This window comes from Mus caroli, chromosome 12 (assembly GCF_900094665.2).
Source record: "Mus caroli chromosome 12, CAROLI_EIJ_v1.1, whole genome shotgun sequence".
NCBI classification, from domain to species: domain Eukaryota; kingdom Metazoa; phylum Chordata; class Mammalia; order Rodentia; family Muridae; genus Mus; species Mus caroli.
In genome coordinates, this window is record NC_034581.1 from 51,435,384 (window position 1) to 51,460,119 (window position 24,736).

Here is a 24,736-nt window from a genome sequence, read left to right on the forward strand (position 1 = left end):
TTTCTTTCTTTCTTTCTTTCTTTCTCTCTCTCTTTCCTTTCCTTTTTCTTTTTCTTTTTCTTTTCTTTCTCTTTCTTTTTCTCTTTCTTTCCTCCCTTCTTTCTTCAGACAAGATCTCAATATATAGCCATACCTAGTCTGGAACTCTATATGTAGACTGGCTAGGAACTCTCAGAGATTTCTGCTTCTGTCTCTGGAGTGCTGGGATTAAAGATGCATGCCACCACACCCAGACTGCTATTGCTCCCCCTCACCACCACGCCTTCTTGAGGCAGGGCTTACTGTGTAGTGCAGACTGGCCTTGAACTCTCCATCCTCCTGCCTCTATTTTCCAAAGATAGTGAGAACAGGTGTGCCACCATGCCGAGCACATTGCTGATATTTTGTTTGTTTTATTTAGATGTTTCCTTTTTTAAAAGTGAAATTTGTTTTCAAATTTTATGACTATCTTTGATTTCAGAATGCTTAAGAAGAATTAGGAGTAATTGATATTTAAATAGGTATTTAAGACTTGAGCTGTCAGTTTTATGAGTGTCAGTTATGCTTGAGTTTATGATTTAAAAATGTTTATTTACTTTTGTTTTATTTGTGTGGGCTTTTGCTTGCTATGTACCAAGTATGTGCAGTGCCTGCGGAGGCCAGAAGAGGGCACTGGATTCTCTGTAACTGGCGTTACAGTGGTGGTTAGTGTTACCTGCTTGTTGGTGCTGGGTGGGTGAGTGAGTGTACTGTGTTAGTTTTCTTAGTGGAGTACTTCCTTGGACTTTCCTTGACTTCATGATCTCTATTTTTTGTGATGCTGCAGACTGAATCAAGGGCCTTGCTTGCCATTATTTAAGAGCAAGGTTTTGTAACTTTGGAAGAAAAATTATTTTATTATTATTATTTTTTTTTTTTTTTTTCCGAGACAGGGTTTCTCTGTGTAGCCCTGGCTGTCATTGGCACTCACTTTGTAGACCAGGCTGGCCTCGAACTCAGAAATCTGCCTACCTCTGTCTCCCAAGTGCTGGGATTAAAGGCGTGTGTTGCCACTGCCTGGCCTTATTTCTCTTAACAACTTTTCATTTCTATGTATTTGTATTAATATGATGTCATTGCTTCAAAAGTCATAGAGATATGCTGTCTCTCCCTCCCAAGTGCTATCATGCCTGGCTAGTTTTTACTTTTTTTATTTTTGGTCTACTACTTCCTGAGGGAAATATGTTAAAATTTTTATACATGTTAATGGACTAGCTAGCCCTGGTCTTTCTTTCATTTCCTTTTCTTTCCTCCTCTCCCCTTTCTTCCTCCTCCTCCTCTTCTTTTTTCTTCATTTTCTTCCTAAAAACACTTTTTATATTAGTCTCTTTAAAATACCACTTCATGGCTCAGGTGATCTTGCCTTAGCCTCCTGGCTGTCTGGGGCTGCCTGCGTGAGCCCCTGAGCCCAGCTGGGAACTGTCTTCTTAACAAAATTTGAGAACGGTGTGCACCATGCTCACTGACACATCTGTAGCGTCTGATCCTCTTGTGTGACTGCATGTTCATGCCAGCTGCAGCCTTCCGCCATGCTGTTTCCTGGCTTCTGGTAACCCCCATTCTATTCTCTACTTCAGTGTGTTAGATTGACTGGCATAGCCCTCATGTAAGAGCTTTGTAGTATCTTTCTACTGTGTCCTCCAGGCCACCCATGTTATCACAAATGGCAGGATTTCCCTTTTTCAGGTTCAAATGTATTTCTTTTTTTTTTTTTTTTTTTGGTTTTTCGAGACAGGGTTTCTCTGTGTAGCCTTGGCTGTCCTGGAACTCACTTTGTAGACCAGGCTGGCCTCGAACTCAGAAATCCGCCTGCCTCTGCCTCCCGAGTGCTGGGATTAAAGGCGTGCGCCACCACGCCCGGCTCAAATGTATTTCATTTCGTGTAGACATCATATTTAATTACCCTTGCAGTTGTCTAGGAATATTCAGATTGTACAGTCACAACAACATTAGCTGCTGTAAGTAGTGCTACAACAATCTGCAAGGGAATGCAAATATCCCATGCACGTAATGATTTCAGAGTTTTTTAAACGAATAACCTAAAATTGGAATTACATGGTCTAGGGTATTTCTGTTTTCTGTCTTGTTTGGTATTTTACCACAGAGTTATATTTGTAGCCTGTGGGATTTTGGTTGATTGTTTTTGTCTTACTGTGTATTGTAAGATGGTTTTGAATTTGTGATCTCCTACCTTTGCTTTCTGAGTGCTAGATTGCTATGCCTTCTCTCTTAAAAATAAAACAATTTTTAATTTTATAATTGAAAAAGTCTATATCTTTATGCTGTATATCATGATATTCTGATAATATGCGTTGAGGGGTAATTAAAAAACCAAGTTAACTTATCTGTCTGAGTTCCTTTTCTGTTGCTGTGTCAAATCAGCATGACCAAGGTAACTTATAAAAGAAAGCATTTAATTGGGCTTATGTTTTCAGAGGGTTAAGGTTCCATGATAATGGCACATCTTGATCCTTAATCAGGAGGGTGTAAGAAAACACATGGGGAGTGGTGCCAGGCCTTTGAAACCTCAAAGTGTGCCCCAGTGACACACCTCCTTCAACGAGACCACACCCCCTAATCCTTCCCAAGCAGTTCCACCAACTGGATACAAAGTGTTTAACCCTCTGAGGTTTTGAAACCACTGCAGTATTGAAGAAGCTATTATAACAACTTCCAAGTACACAGTGTGTTACTATACCAGTAGCCACCACTGCTGTGCAGTAGATGCAGAATCTATTTCTTTTGTCTAAGCTTTGTGCTTTTGGTCAACAAGTCCCATTCCCTTCTCCTCCCCGTGCCTAGTGACTGCCAGTCTACCCTCTATTGCTCTGAGTTCCAGTTATTACTACTTTTTTTTTTCTTTTGAGTCCATATATAAGAAGGATCCTGCAGTGTTTGTTTTACTTTGAATAAGGTTCATCTATGTCACAAATAACAGGATTTTGTTCTTTGTAAAAGCTAAATTATATCCCATTGTTTTTATATGTATATTATGTTTGCATCACATTTTCTTTATTCACTCATCCATGGGTGGTCCATTAGGTTGGCTGTTGGCATAGCCATGGCTAGCTTGGGCATTGTGAATAATGCTGCAGTGATTGTGGGCATACATTCACCTCTTTGATGTATTTCACTATTATTTTCCATTTTGGCTTTTGAGACAGTTCTCAGTGTGTAGCAAAGATGCCCTTGAAATTGTTGCCTGGACTGTACCTTCCTCTGCTCTTGTGGGCTTACCAGCACACCTTGCTTCTGTTGTCGCCATCCTTGGCTGTATTGTCAGTGGATCTTCCCTCTCTTCCCCTCTCCTCCCTTCTCCTCCCTTCCCCTCTCTCCCTGTCTTTTTCTCCTTTCCTCTTGCTCTCCCTCAAAACAGTCTCACTATGTAGCCTTGGCTAGCCTGGAACTTATGTGACCTCCAACTCACAGAGATCTTCTTGCCTTTGCCTGCCAAGTGCTGAGTGGCAGGAACATGCCGTTATGCACAGCTAATAATGAGATTGAAAGACTTCCAATATCTTCTTGTATTTTTATAAGTTTCTTCTTAGCTATACTCATCTATGGTATTTTTATGTTTAATGTATAACCAACTACTGTAAAAAAATTGTAAAAATCTGAAAATGGCAGAATTCTAGGACATTTTAGAAGATGAAATAAAAAATGAAAGTGAATTTATTTTTTTAAAAAGTTATTTATTTTTGTGTGTATGTATGGGTGCTTTTGCCTGTGTGTATGTACTTGTCCCAGTGTGTGCTGTGTATGTGGAGACCAGAAGGAGGCATCAGATTCCTTGGAACTGAGTTAACAGATGGTTGGGAGCTGCTGTGGGTGCTGAAACCACACCCATGTCCTCTCCAAGAGCTGTGAGTGCCCTTAGCCTGTAAGCCACCTCTAGCCCAGTAACTTACACTGTAAATGCAATAGAAGTGTTTAATATTTCTATTGTCATTTTAATCTTTACTGTTATGAGGTAGGAATTATTTTAAGCATGTGAAACTAAGAGATCAGTTGGCTTGCTCAGGGTCACACAATTGATCAGCAGAAGCAGAACTGGAATTTTTTTGCTTTTTCTTCATGCATCTTGTCATTAATTCTGAATTTTATTTGTCAGGGGTTTTTGTCTGCTCATTTTGTAGTTCTTTTATTTGAGTTTCATAGAAGTAACTGGGAGTCAAGAGGAGAAAGATAGAAGACATTGTGCTGTTTGTCTCTGTCTGCTTGAGTAGCAGCAGATAGAGATTTGAGGCTAGACATGTGTGTATGGGTACACACAGATAAAGTACACTGCCTTACTGAGGATGGAGGCAGCAGATAGGCTGGATCAAGTTAAAGAAAGCAATGCATGTGTAGAGTACTAGTGTCACACTTGGAAAAGGCTGGGGATGCTTCTCAGGCTAGCTCTTTGGATCTTAGTACAGGGCCTGCAGTGACTAAGATTTGACAGCAGGGCTAGGTCTATGGCTCAGTTGGTAGAGCACTGCCTAGTATGCACAAAGCCCTGCACCCTATAAAACTGGGTGTGGTGGTAGCATATGCCTGTAATCCAGCACTTAAAATCCTGAAAGCATGTGAACACACATACACACACACACACACACACACACACACACACACACGGGGAGGGGAAGGAGGAAGTGGGGAGAGAGACAAGACAGACAGATAGATTGATTTAGTAATCGGTGGGAACCAGGAATCAGAGGCCTTCAGAGCAAGTCAGTCTGGCTTCTGGTTCTTGAGTTTTGTGAGAGATCTTCAGGGTTCTGATCTATTTGGTCAGCAAGAACCTGGGTATGAGATGATATGTACTCACTGATAAGTGGATATTAGCCCAGAAACTTAGTATACCCGAGATATAAGATACAATTTGCAAAACACATGAAGCTGAAGAAGAACAAAGACCAAAGTGTGGACACTTTGCCCCTTCTTTTTTTTTTTTAAGATTTTATTTATGTGTATAAGTACACTGTAGCTGTCCTCAGACACACCAGAAGAGGGTATCAGATCTCGATGGTTGTGAGCCACCATGTGGTTGCTGGGATTTGAACTCAGGACCTTCCGAAGAGCAGTCGGTACTCTTAACCACTGAGCCATCTCTCCAGTCCCACTTTGCCCCTTCTTAGAATTGNGAACAATCACCCATGAAAGGAGTTACAGAGACAAAGTTTGGAGCTGAGACAAAAGGATGGACTATCTAGAGACTGCCATATCCAGGGATCCATCCCATAATTAGCCTCCAAACAATGACACCATTCCATACACTAGCAAGCCTTTGCTGAAAGGACCCTGATATAGCTGTCTCTTGTGAGACTAGGCTGGGGCCTTGCAAACACATAAGTGGATGCTCACAGTCAGTTATTGGATGTATCATAGGGCCCCCAAATGGAGGAGCTAGAGAAAGTACCCAAGGAGCTCAAGGGATCTGCAACCCTATAGGTGGAACAACATTATGAACTAACCAGTACCCCGGAGCTCTTGACTCTAGCTGCATATGTATCAAAAGATGGCCTAGTCGGCCATCACTGGAAAGAGAGGCCCATTGGACATGCAAACTTTATATGCCCCAGTACAGGGGAACGCCAGGGCCAAAAAGTGGGAATGGGTGGGTAGGGGAGTGGGGGGAGGGTATGGGGAACTTTTGGGATAGCATTGGAAATGTAATTGAGGAAAATACGTAATAAAAAAAATATTTAAAAAAAATCTAAAAAAGAAAAAAGAACCTGGGTATGGATCCCAGAATCCATGTAGTAGCCACATATAGCTGATAGTGCGTAGCTGTGACCTTAGTATTGGGTGATAAAGACAGCCAGATCCCTGGAACTTGCTGACCATGCACTGCAGCCCCGTTGGAGCGCTCCAGGTTCTGTGAGAGGCCTAGTCTCACATGCTAAGCTGGAAGGAGACTGAAGAAGACCCCTGACTTCGGCCTCTAGCCTCCATGTGCACTGACATGCTCATGCATAACACAGGAACACACAGACGTAGACAAGCTAAAGAGAAAGTTTGCTTTTCATTTGTAAGCATAGTAAATGTCTACTGATAAAATTTGAAAAATAAGTTTAAAGAAGGAACTGAAATCATAATTTACCATGCAGAGATAATCACTGTTAATAAGTGAACATATTTGTATATATTTTACAACATAGCAGGTTGTAAAATCTGAACAACTCTTCAGTATCCTAATGTATTTTCAAGCTGGGTTTCCTGTACATGCTGTGGTTCTAAACACTCTTTGAATGTTTGTTTCCGGCAGGTTCCGTGTACACATCCCTCTGAAGGCATAGGCTTATAGTGAAGACAAGCAGCGTGCTGTCCTGTTTCTAAACTCTGTGTCTCAGTGACAGCTTTCTGTGACGTTTCGATGTTGCCTCTGGAATTCGCCCCACATCTCTATCAGTTTTAGACAAGGCTAGCTTGTTAGCAGAAGCCTGGAGTTCCATTAGCTTCTTTAATCCGTTCTTCTTATATCCTTGTCTTATAGTTTTTGTTTTTGCCCTAGTTATAAATATTGTTCGTGAGCCAGAGTTACTGTCTCCCATGGACTCTTTCTGTGGTACAAATAATACCTGTTTCTACCATATCTATATGTGCAGAGGTTGATAATAACTATATTTAAAGAAAACAGTTCTTGTAATTAAGATGTACATTTGACCAGCTGGGCAGTGAGTTATAGTCTACTTCAACTTTTCCTGTACCTTTTGTTTCCACTGTGGGAGCTAAGTGATGCCTTCACTTTCACTGGCTTTGTTTCTTGGGACTGAGATTGAACCCAGGGTTCTGCACGTGTGGGTCAGGCACCCCACCCTGAGCTGGGTCCCTGGCCCTCTTGTTTTTAGGACACTTATTTGGTCAGACTGGCCTTGAACTCACCTGGTGGTTCAGGCCGGCCTTGAATTTCTGTAAGTTGTATTATCAGGCCTGACTTATCTGCTTTCTTTCTATTTTTCTCAGAACTTCCCACAGATCTATGAGTCTCTGGAGTTGTTGCTTTAAAAACCAAACCAAACATTACAATTTCATTGACACCCCTCACCCCGAGAAAAATTTAAGTGCATGTTACTGTAATAGGGTGCTGAGGGTTGTCTAGGTAGGGAGTTTCCCCAACTTGTTCTTTTTGACAAAGAATTGAGCATCTGTGATGGACCAAGCCACAAGGAGCATAATAAAGTGTCTTCTTCATTCTTTTGGGATGGGATGGGCCCTAAGGATGGAGTCGGCTAATGGAGCTGGCTTAGGTATTTTATAGGCCTAGGACCTCCTCTTCCCCATGTTGGTCTTGTTTTACCTGCCCATGATTTCCTCTTGCTTCTTCTCACTGTTTTCTGGGACAGGAAGCCGTCATCTCAGGGAGCTTGCCTTGGCTTTCTCTGCCTGTGTTCTCCTAATCCCTCTTCCATCACCTAATAAACTCAAGGGAAGTCTAAATAAACATGAGGCCTGTGGTCCATTCTCAGTTATCCTAGCTTTAAAGTCATGTCCTGAAAAGGTCAAACCAGCTTCTTTGTTTAAAGTGAAAGTAAAAGATGGTCTTACTGTGGCTTGCGCTTGTCTTGCTTGGAAGCCCTAATGCTGTTGCAGCTTTGCATCGTTGGTTAGGTGCTGCCTCCAGAGAGCCATTCCCCTAGCTCTCTGCCCCCTCCTGCCCTCCCTCCCGCCCTCCTCCTCTGTTCTGCCTCATTCTGCCCCATCTCCTTTATCCTGCTCCATCCTTCTCCATGCTTTCTAGGACAAATGACATTTCTGTTCTTATGAAGGTTCTTTAGCTACCACTTGGAAATCCCTCTACCCTCTGTCTCTTATGCAAGATCTCATTTCCTTTTTCAGTTTGGTAGAAGGTAGTTTTTGATGGTGAGGGCTTTGTAAGGCTTGGCTGAAGGTAGAGGGTGTGTTTCACTATCAGGGTTGGTGGGTTCTTGCTGATAGTGGCATTGCTGCTTTTGCTCTCCACTTAGGCTGGGTTTACTGAATGAACAAAGAGAGTAAGATAGAAGTAACTTTTATTTGACCTAGATTTCTGACTTATTTTGCTCATTAAAAGTGTTAATAACTGCTGCCCCCATTCAAGGAGAAAAAATCCTAGTTTATATTTTTAAGTTAGTAGAGTGTCAAGGAAACTGCCTTAACCTACTGTCGTGGCTGTCTAAACACACCGGGCCTCTCACTTGAGAACAGAGGTCTGTAGATGGTGTCATGGGTCCTCAGGACACCTGCTTCACTTTCTGAGATGGAATCTTGCTGTGGATCCAGGACTGGCCTTGCACTTCTGATCATTCACCCTCAGGATCCTTATCTCCTGAATGTGTACTGGGCCTGGACCTTACCTAGTGCCTTTGAGAAGTCATTTTGATTACTGCTCCTGACCTGTAAAGTTTCTTCCTCATCCTTGGTGTTGGGAAGTAGTGAGGCCTGGGGCTCTCTTTCACTGAGTATGTTGGATATTCAGGGGGACCTTTAAGATTTTGAGGTAAGATCTTCCTATGTAGCCAGACTGGCCTTGAACCTGTAGCAGTATTTCTGATGGACTTCCAAGTACCAAGCTTAGAGGAGTCCATTACTGTACCCAGTTTCAGGGGAGCCTTTTAATCAGGAAACATGTATCCCACTCTGAGAAAAACTTGTATCTTTAATTTCTTTTAGATTTAATTTTATAAACTGAATTCTTTAGCCCATTGAGGGAGGTTCTGAAGGTGACACAAGGGACTTACTCATACCAAGTATCTCTGAGCTACACATCCAGCCCTGTAGATATAATGAAACTGTTTTTCCGTTATCATCCATAGCCTTGTATTTACAGTTGATCTGAAAGTTTACTGTTGTAATTTTCCCACAGGCAGGCCTAAGTTTTAAAGGTTTGTTCTAAGTTGTTGTTGTTGTTTTTTTTTTTTTTTTAAATTACTTTGTGTGTGTGCATTTGTGTGGGTGGTGGATGTACCACAGTAGGCATGTGGAGGTCAGAGGACATCTTTGTAGAGGCAGGTCTTTTCTTCTACTTTTCCATAGGTTCTGGGGATCAAATTAAGTCACCAGGCTTGCACCACAAGTGCCTCTAACTGCTGAGCCATCCCCCCAGCCTAAGGTATTAATTAATTACTAAGACAAATACTCGTGTAGCTAAGCTAGTCTCAAAGTTACTTATGTAGCCAGGCTGGCCTTGAACTCCTGATCCTCCTGCCTTCACCTCCTAAGTCCTAGAATTATAGGCATGCACCATCAGTCCTGGCTGCTGTGCTGTGTCATTTCTGATCCTTCAAAATCTCCAATCCTGCAGGAGGTTGAGAACCGTGAGGCACTTAAGGCAAGAAACTACCAAAGGGGGGTTCATTCTGAACACAGGTCAGTGTGAAGTTAGTACAGAAGTGGAACCTTGGAATCATTGCCTTGGGAGTCCTTAGAATTGCCCTAAGGAGACTAGCAAAGATGTCAGCCTGGAAAAGGACTAAGAAATAGGTTCAGTTAGTCTAAATGTGAGGATGGAGGGCTTGGATCCCTTGTAAGTAGTCATCCATTGAGCAGAAAAACCACTGCAGGCACCTAGAGTTTTGTGTTCTCCCTCTCCAACCCTGCAATGTCCTCTGACTGCTCAAGTATGATTTTTCCCTCTCTCTCTTCAGGAGGCTTCTGAGGGTCTGGAAGGGTTGGAGAATAAGGAGACAATCTCTTTAAAAGGAGAATGTGAAGATTAATCTTCGTTGTCAGCTTGCCTGGTTTTAGAAACATATGTTGGGCATGTTTGTAAAGCTGTTTAAATGAGGGGGAAGACCCACCCTGAGTATGGCCAACAGCATTCCATGGCCTAGGGCTCTCTATTGAATAAGGAGGAAGTGAATTGGGCACTAGCATTATTTCTCTACTTCCTGACTGGATGTTATATGCCCAGCAGCCTCAGGCTGTAAGCCAGAATAAACTGTTCTTTCCTAAACTGCTTTTGCCACATATATATTTGTCCACAGGATTGACAAAAGTAATTAATTCAGGAAGGGGCTGAAATGAGAATAGATTCAAGGTGTTTTGTTCTGTAATTTTTCTTTTTCTGAAACAGGATAGTTTCGTGTATCTAATGGTATGCTTTTGTTTTTGTTTTTGTTTTTGGTTTTTTTGGTTTTTCGAGACAGGGTTTCTCTGTGTAGCCCTGGCTGTCCTGGAACTCACTCTGTAGACCAGGCTGGCCTCAAACTCAGAAATCCGCCTGCCTCTGCCTCCCAAGTGCTGGGATTAAAGGCGTGCACCACCACTGCCTGGCTTTTTTTTTTTTTTTGTTTTTAAAGACAAAATCTTGCTATGTAGCCTTGGCTAGCCAGAAACTTACTATGTAGACCAGGCTGGCTTTGAACTCTCTAGGGCTGGGGTTTAAAGTGTGTGCCATTAAGCTTGGTTTATGAGGTGCTTAGAATATAACCCAGGGCCTTGTACATACTAGACTAGCACTTTTACCAATTGAACTACATTCCCAGCCCTTCACTCCTCTGTTGGGAAACCCTGCTACTTAAGGTTGAAGTCTGCCATGTCTGGAAAGGCAGATCTGTATCTAATATTTTTTAGAAAGGCCTTGAAAGCTTCAAACGTTTCAGTTTCTTGTTGTAGTTTTTAAAAAATTAATTAATTAATTAATTATGTATACAATGTTTGTATGTTTGTGCCTGCACACCAGTAGAAGACACCAGATCTCATTACTGATGGTTGTGAGCCACCATGTGGTTGCTGGGAATTGAACTCAGGACCTCTGGAAGAACAGTGAGTGTTCTTAACCTCTGAGCCATCTCTCTAGCTCTTTTGTAGATTTTTAAAACAAATCATAAAGAATGATTAGTCGGGGGGCTGGAGAGATGGCTCAGTAGTTAAGGGCACTGGCTGATCTCTCAGAGGACCGGGTTCAGTCCCTAGTACCCACATGGCATTTCATACCTGCCACGGGCTGACCCGCTTGGAGTCCCTCAACTTGGGGATCAGAGTTCTGGTACTCAGGTGGGCAAGGAGTCGGCAAGTGACAAACAGACACGAACACAAGAGAGTGCTGAATCTGAGTGTAATCTTTCAAAGTGAGCATCAGACTTATATAGTCATTACAGAGGAAAACAAGGAAGTTAGGTGATACATCAGCCAAGATACATTGAGTCATCCAATGCATAATGACTCTTTATGAAAAACAGAGAAATGCATACATAAAAGCTGACAGGAACCAGGCAGTGTTTACAACTGAGATAAAAGCGGCCCTATCTAAAGTCAGCCATTTTAGGAGCCAGGAGTGAGGGTTTCACACCCTAGTCACAATTTTATTCTATTGTATAACCCACCACCAGGGGTCCCTTAGTAAGCTCCTAATTGTGCTATTCCTTGTGAAAACTTGTACAAGGGAGGTTCCACTCTTGCTAACCTTTTCATGAATAATACAATACTCTAGTTCCTCCTTAAACCACAACCCACCTTTTTCCTAGACCATGGGAGTGACTCGGCTGTTATTCTAAGTATCTGTGGGGAACTTCCATTTATCAGAGGAGCCCACCAACTTTCTTCTATTATGTAATATAGTCTGCCATACACGACTAATGAGAATTCTAAGTTTACTTTGTTAAACTTGCCCTGAGATTTCTAACTCTTATCTAGTAAAACTCAATGCCTGATTTCTTTCACTATCTCTTTATCAACACTAGAGGCATTTTGTCTGAATGAGTAGCATTCCCTATAATAAAACAATACTGAAAGAAAGCACACAAAACCCTCCACCGACTATCGCACGGACAAATCTGGACCACATCTGTAACGTCTTAATTTCAGTAGCACAATTCAGATATAGTTGGAATATTTTAGAAGACTTTTCATAAGTCAGAGGAACAAGCAAAAGGGAGTATTGAGAGCAGCATGTAATGAGACAGTTATTTTCACCCCATAGATGTTTATTTTGTGAACATATGTTTGCACGTTTATGTGCGTTATGACTGCATGTGCATATGTGTTCATGCAGATGTGGGGTCCAGAGGCTGACATCTGATGTCTTCCTCAGTTACTCTCCACTTTGGTTTTGGAGCTAGGGTCTCTTACTGAGCCTGGAGTTTGCTGGGTTGGCTAGACTGCCTAGCTGGTAAGCTCTAGGAATCATCCTGTCTCCCTCCCCAGCATGGGATCACAGGAATGGGCTACTAAACAAGGCCTTTCTAGTGAGTACTAGGAAGTCTAATTGGGGTCCTTGTGCTTGGATGACAAGCACTTTACTGACTATGCCATATCCCCAGTCCTTATATTTAGTGTTTTATTAAACATTTTAGTGTACAAGCAATAGGGTTCACTAGGATATATTCATATATTTGTACTTTTCCTTCATCCATCCGACCACCCTCTGTTGCCTTTCCTACATCTGCTGGTACAATTTTTCACATGACATTTGTTCCACTATAGCTTTCACCACAGCTGAGCCTCCGTGTTCAGATTAGATATGGCAAGTCCAGCACAGCCCACCATAGACAAACGATGATGCCTCTAACTCCTGTCTTTCCTCTACCATACAGACAAGACGGGGTGAAGATGAAGCCTAGTGGGAGAGCGCTTACCTAGCATGTTAAAGGCTCTTGTTCAATCCTTAGCACCACAAAAATATAAAACTGTGAATAAAATAGACAATGAGTAAATAGGTAGGTAGGTAGGTAGATCAATCGATTGATAGATAAAACCAATGGGGGCTAGAAAGGTGGCTCAGCAATTAAGAACATTGACTCTTCTTTCAGAGAACCCAATAGCACCCATATTTCAGCTCATAACCATTTGTTTGTAACTCCCTTCCAAGGAATCCATCACCCTCTTCTTGCCTCCTCAGACTCCAGACATGCAGGCAAGACACTCTTAACATAAAAATATATATGTAGTTTTAAATAATGATAGTAAAATAAATCACTGTCTTACCAGGTCAGGTTAAAACTCAGGGCTAAAAGGTCTAATTGTTTATAATTATATACCACTGTAGCTCTTTTTATAAAAAAAAGCCATAAAATATATATAAATATAACCCAGAGGGCCTTTCATAAAAGCCTATAAGGCTGAGCATGGTAGAGAAGGTGTGTAACTCCAGTTCCATGGATGGTTGAGGCAGTCCGATCCCAGGTTAACGGGCTACCTTTTCTCCAGACTGATCTCGGGGTCAGCATGAACAATTTAGTAAGATTCCGTCACAAACTGAAAGTCAAAGCTGGCTGCTATAGGTCAGTGGTAGCCACTTGCACAGCATGTACAAGGCCCTAGGTTTAGTCGCTAACATGAAGTTAGAGAGGGGACAAGCCGCTAACAGAATCACAAGCCACTCACCACAACATTACTTCAAGTCAATACTGGAATGCTATAGATATGAGCATCTTATGAAATCTCTCGTAAGACAAGACTTCTTGTGGGGAAAGTTGGGGACGGCCACACTCTTACAGGTAGCAGGTCTGTGTGTTGATTGTGAGTTCTTCTGATACAGATTTCAAATTTAATCTGCACAAACCTGAAGGTTATATATACTGTATGTATCTTCTACTGGTTTGTTTGTTTATCTACCTCTTTATTTACTGTCTATTTTATTCACGGTTTTATATTTTTGTGGTACTTAGGATTGAACAAGAGCCTTTAACATGCTAGGTAAGCGCTCCCCGTTAGGCTTCATCCTCACCCCATCTTGTCTGTTTTAGCAAGTGAGTCTGATGTAATTAATCTATACTTTTATACTTGAGTTATCATACTACATTTTTATAAGTCAATTTATTGCTTTAGTATATTCTAACTGAAATATATTTATTGAGTTACTTTAAATGGCTCTAAAATTTGCACCTAAATATTTTTTGTGATATATTGCTGTATTTAATATGATGTAGATACAGTAAAACCCAATATGATCTATTTTACTTAATTAAAAATTTTATTTAGTTTTTTAATCCGTGTGTGTGCGCGCCTGTGCACATGTGTGCACGCGTGCGCCCATCTGTGGAGAGCATCAAATCCCCTGGAGCTGGAGTTACAGATGGCTTTGAGTTCTTAGCTGGGCGCTGAACCTGGGTCCTCTGCAAGAGCAACAAGTGACCTGAGCCATTTCTCCGGCTTCAATTTAGATATTCTTAAGCAGGATGCTATTTTACTTAGTTAAATCTGATTTTATAACTGACCCCTGGTTTTATTTCTTTTATATACTGAAAATTTTTCTTCAAAAATTTTAATTTGGGGGCTAAGATGTAGCTCAGAGGCGAGCACTTACCTAGCAGGCACGTACCCTTGCTTCAATTCTCAGAACAGGGGTGGGGATGGGGGGCAAAAATAATTTAGATAAATGAAAAAAGCAAATGCAACAACTATTTATTAAACCAAACCAAACCAAACCAAAAACCAAAACAAACCAAAGCCACCATATATTAGCATATGCTAAGTCATTTGGTATTGCTAGTTAAGATAAACTGGTGTTTCTTTCTTTTCACTTAAGTGTCATGTTTCTTTCCAGAGTGAAAAGCTTTTGTTATATGATACAGTCCAGAGTGAGCTTGAGGAGAAGATAAGAAGGCTTGAGGAGGACAGGCACAGCATCGACATTACCTCAGGTCAGGGCTGCCGTGTGGTGTGGTGTCCCCAAAAGCCTCAGTCTTCTCCAGTGGATGCTATGCAAATGCAGTGTCCCAGCCGGAGGGAACAGGGGGAGACTTCTGAAGAGCGAGATCAAGTCGAGTCTGTTCCTTGGATTCAGAGGCACACTCTAGAAAAGGGACAGCATAGGAAAAGGGACAGACCAGCAGTGTGACAGGAGCTAGCCACGGGACTTGCTGGAAGACAGCTTCCTGTGTTCTTCCAGGCGAGTGGGTAAATGTTTGAGGGCGGTGGGTGTTGCCTTGGAGAAAGGAAACCCTACTATGATGATTAGACCCAGTCCGAGTGCAGTGTGGCCATTTCAGGACGACTACAGGGAAGTTCTCTGTCGGGCACTGGCAGAGGTTTTACTAGATTGGCTCACAGTTCTTGAGTAGGTATTACTGGCTTTGTCTTTGGATTTTGCTTCTTTGCTGTAGTTGGGACAGATGTGGTGAGGTCAGTGTGGGTGCTTGGTTCATGAGTTAGGTGTCTGTGGACAGTTGACTAGTTTTTCTAAATGGGTGTCCTTGTATGGAAAACTGAAGTAAAAAGCATAGCTACACCAACCTCAGGGCACCCACTAGAAAGATGGCTCAGAGGAGAGGTGCTTGCCTCCAGGGCTGGCAACCTGAATTTGATCCCCAGCACCCATGCGGTGCAAGGAGAGAACACACCCTCCTAAGTTGCCCTCTGACCTCCATGTGTACCTTGCGGTGTGCAAGCGTGTAGGCAACACACACTATGTATAAATAAATCCGTGTGGAAAATGAAAATGAAGCACCTCTGTGTGCAGGTCCCCTGGAGATTTGTATGTAAACAAGCAGTAAATGTGAAAGTCTGTGCTGCCTGCCCTTTCTTCGTGTGGCCACTGGAAATGAGCTCCCGCTCTGATTCCCTTGCAGAACTGTGGAATGACGAGCTTCAGTCAAGGAAAAAGAGGAAGGATCCTTTCAGCCCCGACAAGAAGAAGCCGGTCGTTGTCTCAGATATCCTTTCTGCACTCTGGGAACCATTTCGGCTTTGAAATGGCTGTGCCGGGTGCACAGGGCGGAGGAGACACAGCGGCTCATGGTGCACTGTGGTCAGTTTGTACAGGTGCTTTTGAGGCAAGGTCTTGTATGTAGCCCAGGCTGGCCTTGAACCCATAGCCTTCCTGCATCAGTTCACTGGGTCTGTGATGTTCTTGCTGCAAGTTGACCTTGACGCCTCAACGTCCATATATAGTTTATATGCTGCAGGATCTCGATATTCTTGAGGACTGGACGACAATTAGGAAGGTATGGTTAGCGAATGGTGTGGCAGAAGTGCATTTTTAAAAAAAAAATTTTTATTAGATATTTTCTTCATTTACATTTCAAATGCTATCCCAAAAGTCCCCTATACCCTCCTCCTGCCCTGCTCCCCTACCCACCCACTCCCACTTCTTGGCCTTGGCGTTCCCCTGTACTGGGGCATATACAGTTTGCAAGACCAAGGGGCCTCTCTTCTCAGTGATGGCCGACTAGGCCATCTTCTGCTACTTATGCAGCTAGAGACATGAGCTCTAGGGGGTACTGGTTAGTTCATATTGTTGTTCCACCTATAGGGTTGCCCTTCAGCTCCTTGGGTGCTTTCTCTAGCTCCTCCATTTGGGGGCCCTGTGTTCTATCCTATAGATGACTGTGAGCATCCACTTCTGTATTTGCCAGGCACTGCATAGCCTTACAGGAGACAGCTATATCAGGGTCCTTTCAGCAAAATCTTGCTGGCCTATGCAATAGTGTCTGGCTTTGGTGGCTGATTATGGGATGGATCCCCTGTTGGGGTAGTCTCTGAATGGTCCATCCTTTCATCTTAGCTCCAAACTTTGTCTCTGTAACTCCTTCCATGGGTATTTTATTCTAGGGAGGAATGAAGTATCCACACGCAGAAGTACATTTTTATACTCTACCTTTTAAGAGTATATCAATATATGAAAATGAAATTGTTGTAAATATGCTTTGCTTAACATGGGCTGTAGAATATTGTAAGAATTAGAGACAATGTCAGTAATTTGTATTTGTTCCTGTAGTAGTGTATCAATTTATACAAGTGTATGGAATAGCATATGTTTAGTTTGCCTAGAGTGTTAGGGTTCAGAGCTTTTCTGTTTCTGGAGTATAGAAGGCACCTAGTAAATATTTTTTGAATAAATGCATTGAACCTATGTGTTTTATATTAATAATTATTGAGGTGTGACTCTTTGATGCTTGTTTACGAATGGAGCTGTGTATCTTGTCATCTTTTTACTTTTTATTTATTTCTATTACCATTTTTATTTTTTATTTCGCTTAGACTGCCCTAGAAGTCAATTTGTAGCCCCGGTTGTCTTTGAACTTGAAAGCCTCCTTTCTTGGCCTTCTTGGGAATTGGGTTACAAGGTTTGAGGCTTGCCTTCCTATTCAAAATTCCCATTTTGCGGCTGGAGAGATGACTCAGTGGTTAAGAGCACTCACTGCTTTCCAGAGGTCCTAAGTTCAATTCCCAGCAACCATATGGTGGCTCACAATCAACTGTAATGAAATCCGATGCCCTCTTCTGGTGTGTCTGAGGGGAGTGACAGTATATTCACATACATAAATATCTTTAAAATATAAAAAAAATTCCCATTTTTATAAATGGTCCAGAGAACATATTTCAGCTATTAATAGTGTCTATGGACGGAGGTGTTCTTTATGACTTATGATACCGTTAGCCTGGAGGTCGGGATGACTCAGTTCTGGCGTGCTTGCCTGACTTGCTTGCCTAGCATGTGTGACGCCTTGGGTTCTTCCCCTATCACCAGAAGAAAATGAGAACAGCCAATGTTTATATTTTATTCTGTTAGCGAACTAATTGAGGACACTGTATGTATTATAAATCACAAAGTCTATTTTCAGTCTGAATTCAGATTTCTTTCTCCCCTTCGCCCATCTTTTTTCTTAGGCAATGGCTACGTTGGGTCCACACCGAGTTAAGACAGAGCGTAAGTTATATGAGTTGTGACATATTCTGTGGAGAACTGTTCCGTCAGGGTGGTTAAATCCCCTGCATATTGAAGAGGAGCCCAGCAGTGGTTCCTTCCGTTAGCCGGCGATCTCTGTAACTCACATAAGGAATCAGGAGTCTCCTGCTTCCTGTAAAAGTTTGAAAGTTTCCAGTGCTGTGTATGTCTTCTTTCTTTCATTGTTTTTGTTGGTTTGTTTGTTTTTTTGTTTTGTTTTTTTGTTTTTTTGTTTTTCGAGACAGGATTTCTCTATGTAGTCCTGGCTGTTCTGGATCTCACTCTGTAGACCAGGCTGGCCTCAAACTCAGCAATCCTCCTGCCTCTGCCTCCCAAGTGCTGGGATTAAAGGCATGTACCACCACTGCCCCACGTTTTATTTTGAAATAGATCTTTTCTAAAATTATGACCTGTTTGCTGTTGACTCCTGAGTGCTAAGATTATATATGGTTGGGTTTTTTTTTAGCCTTTTTATTTTTTTACAACTAAGACAACTGCCCAAGTTGTAATGAACATTGGTCTCTAAGGGCTTTTGTTGTTGTTTATAGATTTTTTTTTTGTAATTCTTTAGTAGATTATAATGGGATTATAATGGGGTTAGATTAAAAATATCTTTTAAATATTAAGGAAAAGAATTTCTTATTCCATTTCAAAAGTTTTTTTAGTTTGTTTGGTTTTTGTTGTTGTTGTTTTGTTTTTTGTTTTTTGTTTTGGTTTTTTGAGACAGGGTTTCTCTGTGTAGTCCTGGCTGTCCTGGAACTCACTCTGTAGACCAGGCTGGCCTCGAACTCAGAAATCCGCCTGTCTCTGCCTCCCGAGTGCTGGGATTAAAGGCGTGGGCCACCATGCCCAGCTTCAAAAGTATATTTAAGAGATATTTATCTTTAAGAGTGCTCTAATTATTTTCTCTCTCTCAATGGTTCCTTTAAACTTTATTTCATATCAGGAAATCACACCTATATACTGCCCTTGACTGGAGAGTCAGATGCTTAAGTCTCTAGAATGTTTTGAGTCATTAATTTGGGGGGAGGTGTGTGTGTGTGTGTGTGTGTGTGTGTGTGTGTGTGTGTACATGTGGTTATGTGTGTGGTTGCACGAGTGTGTCTGTGGTGCTAGAGATTTGTCCTTGATGGCTTTCTACCTTACTAATGGACGCAAGTTTCCTTATTGAGTAGTGTTGCTTCTGGTAAGCCTGGCTCCTGTGAATGTCCTGGGGAGCCCTAGTTTCTGCTCCCTGTGCTGGGATTACAGGCTGCTGCTATGCCTGCCTGACTTTTATGTGCTTCTGCTCCTCAGACTATTGATTAACCGCCATTGGTTAAGAGTCCCACCACCCAGCGGAATGGCTCTGGTTTCCCGCCCGTGTTTAGCTTAACTTTGTACTGCGTTTCTTTATGATACTCACCACCATTTGTACATTTTACTTTATTTTTAGTGATGATAAATTCCACAATTCTTTTTAAAGAAAAAAGTATTGCGCTTGTGCATGTGGGGGTTTTTGGGAGGAGAGAGAGAGAGAGAGAGAGAGAGAGAGAGAGAGAGAGAGAGAATGAATGAGAGATAGATAGATCACATGCATGCCATGGCACATGTGTGAAGAACAGAGGATAGCTTTGAGAGTTGGTTCTTGGTTCTTCTCTTTCACTTGGGGTTTGACATCAGACTCAGGTTACGAGGCTTGCATGGCATGCGTGTTTACCTGCTGAGCCGTCTCACTGGCTGCTGGCTCCTGTCTCTTTACTTAGTCTTCCCTCAGCACCCAGCACAGCTCCTTGTGCATAGGATGGACTCAGACATGGAATGAATGAATGAATGAATGGCTGTAAAACAAGCACACATGTACGTATCACTACTTCCTATATACTAGAGACGTTTTTAGGGTCTTGGAGAAACAGTGGGGAAGGAGATAAACTGAGAGCCTCCTTTCAGGAGGTGAAGTCCTATGTTTGTAACTCAGTAAGTTAGTATCAGATAATGACGAGGATTATGAAGTCCTTGGGAAGTTGTGTTGGTGATTTCCTAAGAAGGGACAGTATGAATGGTGAAGGTGCTGCCGGTGTGTGGTGTGAGTGTGACAATCACATGGATGTGTTTCCATAAGGAACATGTTTTCCCTGCAGTAGTTTACCCACTCATGCCAAGCCATTCTGAGAGTCGGAAATGCTGTTCTACTTAGGATGATTGAAGTTCTGGGGACTTCTCATTAAACATTATATTCTGCTTGTTTCCAAGTATGAGATGCCTTATACGGGAGATTTGAAAAGTAATTTCAAATCTCTGGAATATAACAATTTGAATTTTTCAGGGCTGTTTAAAAATGGTGCTGGTAATCAGTCACTTATGCGCTTGCCTACCCTTGTGGCCCTGCTTCTCTGTCATTGCTGACCTTTGTTTGCATTGGATAGGAAACGATAAAAGTAAGAGGGGCTCTTGTTCTTATTACATTTTAGGTTTCAGTATGAGAATATTGCAAATGTTTTTACACACATATATGTGCATGCATTACTGTTGTCATTTACAGTTCTGACTGTCTTATTAACATACCGGTTACTTAACTCATCCCTTTAGCACCTGTGAAACTGGAGAAACATCTGCACAGTGCCAGATCGGAAGAGGGAAGACTGTATTACGATGGTGAATGGTATATACGTGGACAGACGATATGTATTGATAGAAAAGATGAGTGTCCCACAAGGTAAGAGGCTTCCTGACACTGCATTGCTGCTGAGCATTGCTGTTCCACCTGCTGTCAGTCAATCGTTGCAGCCTCTGGAGGATACTTGTGCATCATTAGTTCCTCTGGGTCCTTTTTACTTGAGTAAGATCCAATCATGGGTGCACAATCGTTAATATTTATATAGTAGACGTTGATCACAGCATTAACATAGTGGATATGCTTGGGATTATTTATCCTTAAGTGATCCTGTTTATTAATTCTTACAGTGTAATTCATTGTTGTGATCCTAATATAATGACTTTCAAACCAGACTATTAAGAATTTTTGGTGGGCCTATTAATTGTTAATTCTTCTGGTGCCACCACTTGAGTTCTGTAGATAAAGAACCCTGTCTATCAGCCAGCCGTGCCGCACAGTTGTCAGACAGAGTTCTTGGTTAGTAGACACACAGCCCCGGTTTCAGTCCGCAGCACTTCATGAACTGGGCAGGGTGGAGAGCCTGTAATCCCAGAACTAGGGAAGTGGAAACAGGAAGATCAGGAGTTCAAGGCCAGTCTTAGCTGTGGGCATCTCTGCAAGTGCCACAGGCCACAGCTTAGAATAATGACCTATATGAAGCAAGAAGAAAATCTGGTTCAGTGTGACTTAGTAGCCGGTATTGGTGCAGACTTCTAGAGACTGGTTCTAGGCTGTTTATTTTAGGCATATTTTAGTGCAATTTGGGAAAAAAAACCTTTTCCTAGTGTAACACAAATCCTGCACAAGGAGGCATAATTACATTGAACTCTTCTCAAAAAGTACATGCCACTTCTTCCATGAAGATGGGTTCTAGAGGTGGGCTATGTGTGCTATCTTAACCGCCTAGGTGAAGGTCTAGTGTTTTTTCCCAGTCATACAGACAGTGCAGAGGTCACGGAGACTATTAACCCTCTCCAGTCCTATGTGTGGGAGCCTGGGAGAACTCCTGGCCATCCAGGGAGCACAAAGATCACCCAGGCTATTAGCCACCTCCAATCCCAGACTTCTGGGTGGAGAACCTGCATGTTTAACATTCCTGGTTTCTCTCTAGGTTATCTTTGGGCACAAGGACCTCTGTGCTCCCAACACAATAGCTACAAATAGAGTTGGGGGGGGGTAACCTGGGATACAAGAGACTATAGTTCAGACAAAAATATTAATTAAGGCAACAGAGGAAAGGGAAATTAGTAAAAATGTGACGAGTATTTAGTGAGCTTGAGAGGTGGTTCCGCTGCTGAGAGCGGCTCCCCAAGAAGACCAGGTTGGTTCCCAGCACCGCATCTGTCAGGCAGCTCTAGCTCTGGTAGTCTGACTCTTCTGGTTTCTGTGGACACTGCTCTCAGTTTGTATACTATGCAGCTAAAACCTTCATACACATAAACCAAAGGCCAAAAATAAACCTCAGAAAAGGAGTACTTTGTAATTAAAATATAACTTTAAAACTAGAAATTGTGTTTTTAAGTGGTAATCTAGACTTACGGTTTATATAATTGTTTATATAGCCTATAAATTATCTTGCTGTGATCTTTTGGAAATATTAATGAGTTACTGCCTTCATCCTTTATGGTAAATTCTTAGAGTATCAGCTTTCTACAGTATTTCTAGATAACAACATTTGAGTTGCTAGCGCAGCATCTGGTAAGTAAACATGCTGAGCCTACTGTAGCTGATATGAAACCGTGTTTCTAAACTGGTAATCTGAAGATTAGTATAAACCGGGTGGAGGCAGAGGGAAGGCAAGCTCAGGGCCAACCTGGGCTAGAAGGGCATGCCTTTAAAAATATAAGGAAAAAGAAAAGAGAAATCAACCCCCAGTAATAATAAAATAAATCGAAATGAAATGAGCCACATTGTAATTCATTCTTTTTATTTTCTTTTTTAGTGCTGTAATTACAACAATTAACCATGATGAAGTTTGGTTTAAGAGGCCTGATGGAAGCAAATCTAAGCTTTACATTTCACAGCTACAGAAAGGAAAATACTCAATTAAACATTCGTAATCACGCTCTAAGTGTTCCCCACATCTACCTTGTTAGTGTTACCAAGTGTAATGTGCCATGGAAGCCAAGGGAATGCACTCAGCAGCTTAATAATTTCATCCAGTCACGAGAGAATGTGTCTTCTAGGTAGTGCTCCAAGTAGACCCCATATTAGTAAGTCATTAAGAGAAATAGTGATAAACTCTAATCATGACCGTCGCGTTTATTTGCCTCGCAGGTCCCGTGCCAACAGGTCTGTTTGGTATGTATTTCTTTCTCAGTGTTGCTTCATTCTGTGTCTTACTCATGTGAGTGTGTCTCACCTCTAATGAACTACAGTGCAGTCGTCTGCAGTTTTAAATCCCCACCGCTGCCACTCTGTGTTTGTACAGAAGACTGATGAGAGGTTTCCTATGAATGATTTGTATTAGTGCATTAGTTTCAATCAGAACTGAAATGTATACATAAGTGTGAGTGCGTCTATACAGTGTCCCCAGCCGTCTTAGAACCGATGGCCTACCTGTACAATCTCGTCTTACCCCAAATTCAACTGTTGGGTTTTCGAAGAAAAGGGAGCACTTTTCTAGACTCCTTTTCCTTCTCTTCTTCCTGGATGGCGGTGACCTCTTCTGCAGATCATATTTTGTGTTTATTAGTAGCAGTGTGTCAAGTGTGACCATGTTGCTGCCTGTGTTTCTTCTGAGCTTTTAGAGGGGCAGGTATCCTGCCTGGTGTTTATGATGCGCAGTGACAAGTGGCTGGCAGTATTGTCGTGCTTTCTGCACATCTGAACTTTTGAAGATTTTACTAAGCATTATCCAGAGGCAAAACTAGATCCTTATTCTAATTTTATTGCTAGAGTGGAATACATATAGATACTTCCCTTAACTCTATCATCCCCCAAATTAGCTTTTTTTTAAAAAAAAAAAAAAGTGTTTTTAACACTTTAAGGCCATTTGGTGCAATTTAGAAAACGTTGGCCTCCCTTCCCTTAGCCATATTCAGAATGAACTTGGAAGCCTCTGGAACTGTGCAGGAAACCGGAGCCCTCAGCCCGGCGGCACAGTTGGCTACAGCGTGTGTGCAGGGTACAGCCAAATGAAGTACTCTGCTGGTCTCAAGCACTTTAATTTCTGTTACAGTGTATTTAAGAGGATGAGGAAGACTCACTCAACACTCCTCAAAGGAGTCTGCATGATTCCGTTAGTTCCTTATGACTTTACCTCTGCAGACATTCCCTGCAGGTTACTACTCCACAGTTGCCAAATTGTAACCGTCTGACTTTTGAAGTTCAGTATCAGCAACATTGTGCTGCTCTGTTCTGTTTCTGATCACCCTTAGTGGCTGTGCAGACTGTCCCAATCCAGTAGCATTTGGCAGTGCTTATAAATATATATATATATATATGATGTTTGATAAGCATTTTTAATGAGATTTGTATTTTTAAATTTAGTATGTAATAAAAAGAAGTGTTTGAACGTCATTTGTAGTGTTGTGTGTTACTTATTCATACTCAAACTCAGTTGTTTATACCCAGTCCTCTTGCTTGTGCTGACATCAGCAGGCCCTCTGTGCTGGGGAAGGGCTTCTGCTTGTCTTCCCACACGTGCACCTCTATGAAGCATATGTAGGTGTTCAAGAAGCTAAGTTATATTTAACTAAAAACACACATGCAGTTGTGTTATACTTTAATAAGTATACTCCATTTTGAAATTTTAACCAGAAAAAAATTTATTTCTCACACTTACCATGAAAACTTTAATATCTGTATATGTGCCAGGAGCCTTGGACCAGCCCATGTGTGCTCCTGGTTGGTGGGAGCTCCCTGGAGTCTGGGTTAGTTGAGACTGCTGGTGTTCCTGTGTGGTCACTTTTTGCTTCCACTTCTTTAATTCATACCCTAATTCAACCATTGGGGTCCAACTTCAATTCAAATGGTTGGCTGTAAGTGTCTGCATCTGTCTCAGTCAGTTGCAGATAGTGCCTCTCAGAGGACAGCCATGCCAGGCTCCTGTCTGTAAGCACATCATAGCATCAGTAATGGTGTCAGGCCTTGGTGCCCTCCACCCACCCCCTGCCCATGAGATGGAGATCAATTTGGGATGGTCAATGGGCCACTTTTCCTTCAGTCTCTTCTCCATTTTTGTCTCTGCAGATCTTTTAGACTGGAACAATTCTGAGTCAGGAATTTTGACTGTGGGTTAGTAACCCAATCCCTCTACTTGAGGCCCTGTCTATCTATTGGAGGTGGGATTTGTTGAGTTCCCTCTCCCCAATGTTAGGCATTTTGGCTAAGACCTCAGAAGATGGAAAGATCTCCCATGCTCATGGATAGATAGGATTAACATAGTGAAACTGTCTGCCTTACCAAAAGCAATCTACAGGTTCAGTGCAATCCCCATCAAAGTTCCAACTCAACTCTTCAGACATGGAAAGAGCAATTCTCAACTTCATATGAAAACCCAAAAACCC

General features: G+C 42.0%; 1 protein-coding gene across 1 annotated transcript in view; it reads left to right on the plus strand.

Moving 5' to 3' along the window:
- Positions 1–23,747, plus strand: part of Brms1l (BRMS1 like transcriptional repressor) — a 33,703-nt gene extending 9,956 nt beyond the window's left edge. Inside the window, exons 5-10 of the mRNA XM_021179001.2 lie at positions 14,468–14,564; positions 15,492–15,575; positions 15,802–15,866; positions 17,533–17,572; positions 20,159–20,285; positions 22,168–23,747. Of these exons, the coding sequence (XP_021034660.1) occupies positions 14,468–14,564; positions 15,492–15,575; positions 15,802–15,866; positions 17,533–17,572; positions 20,159–20,285; positions 22,168–22,285 (531 nt within the window). The 3' untranslated portion in view covers positions 22,286–23,747. The remainder of the gene's footprint in view (positions 1–14,467; positions 14,565–15,491; positions 15,576–15,801; positions 15,867–17,532; positions 17,573–20,158; positions 20,286–22,167) is intronic.
- Positions 23,748–24,736: the final 989 nt, after the last annotated feature.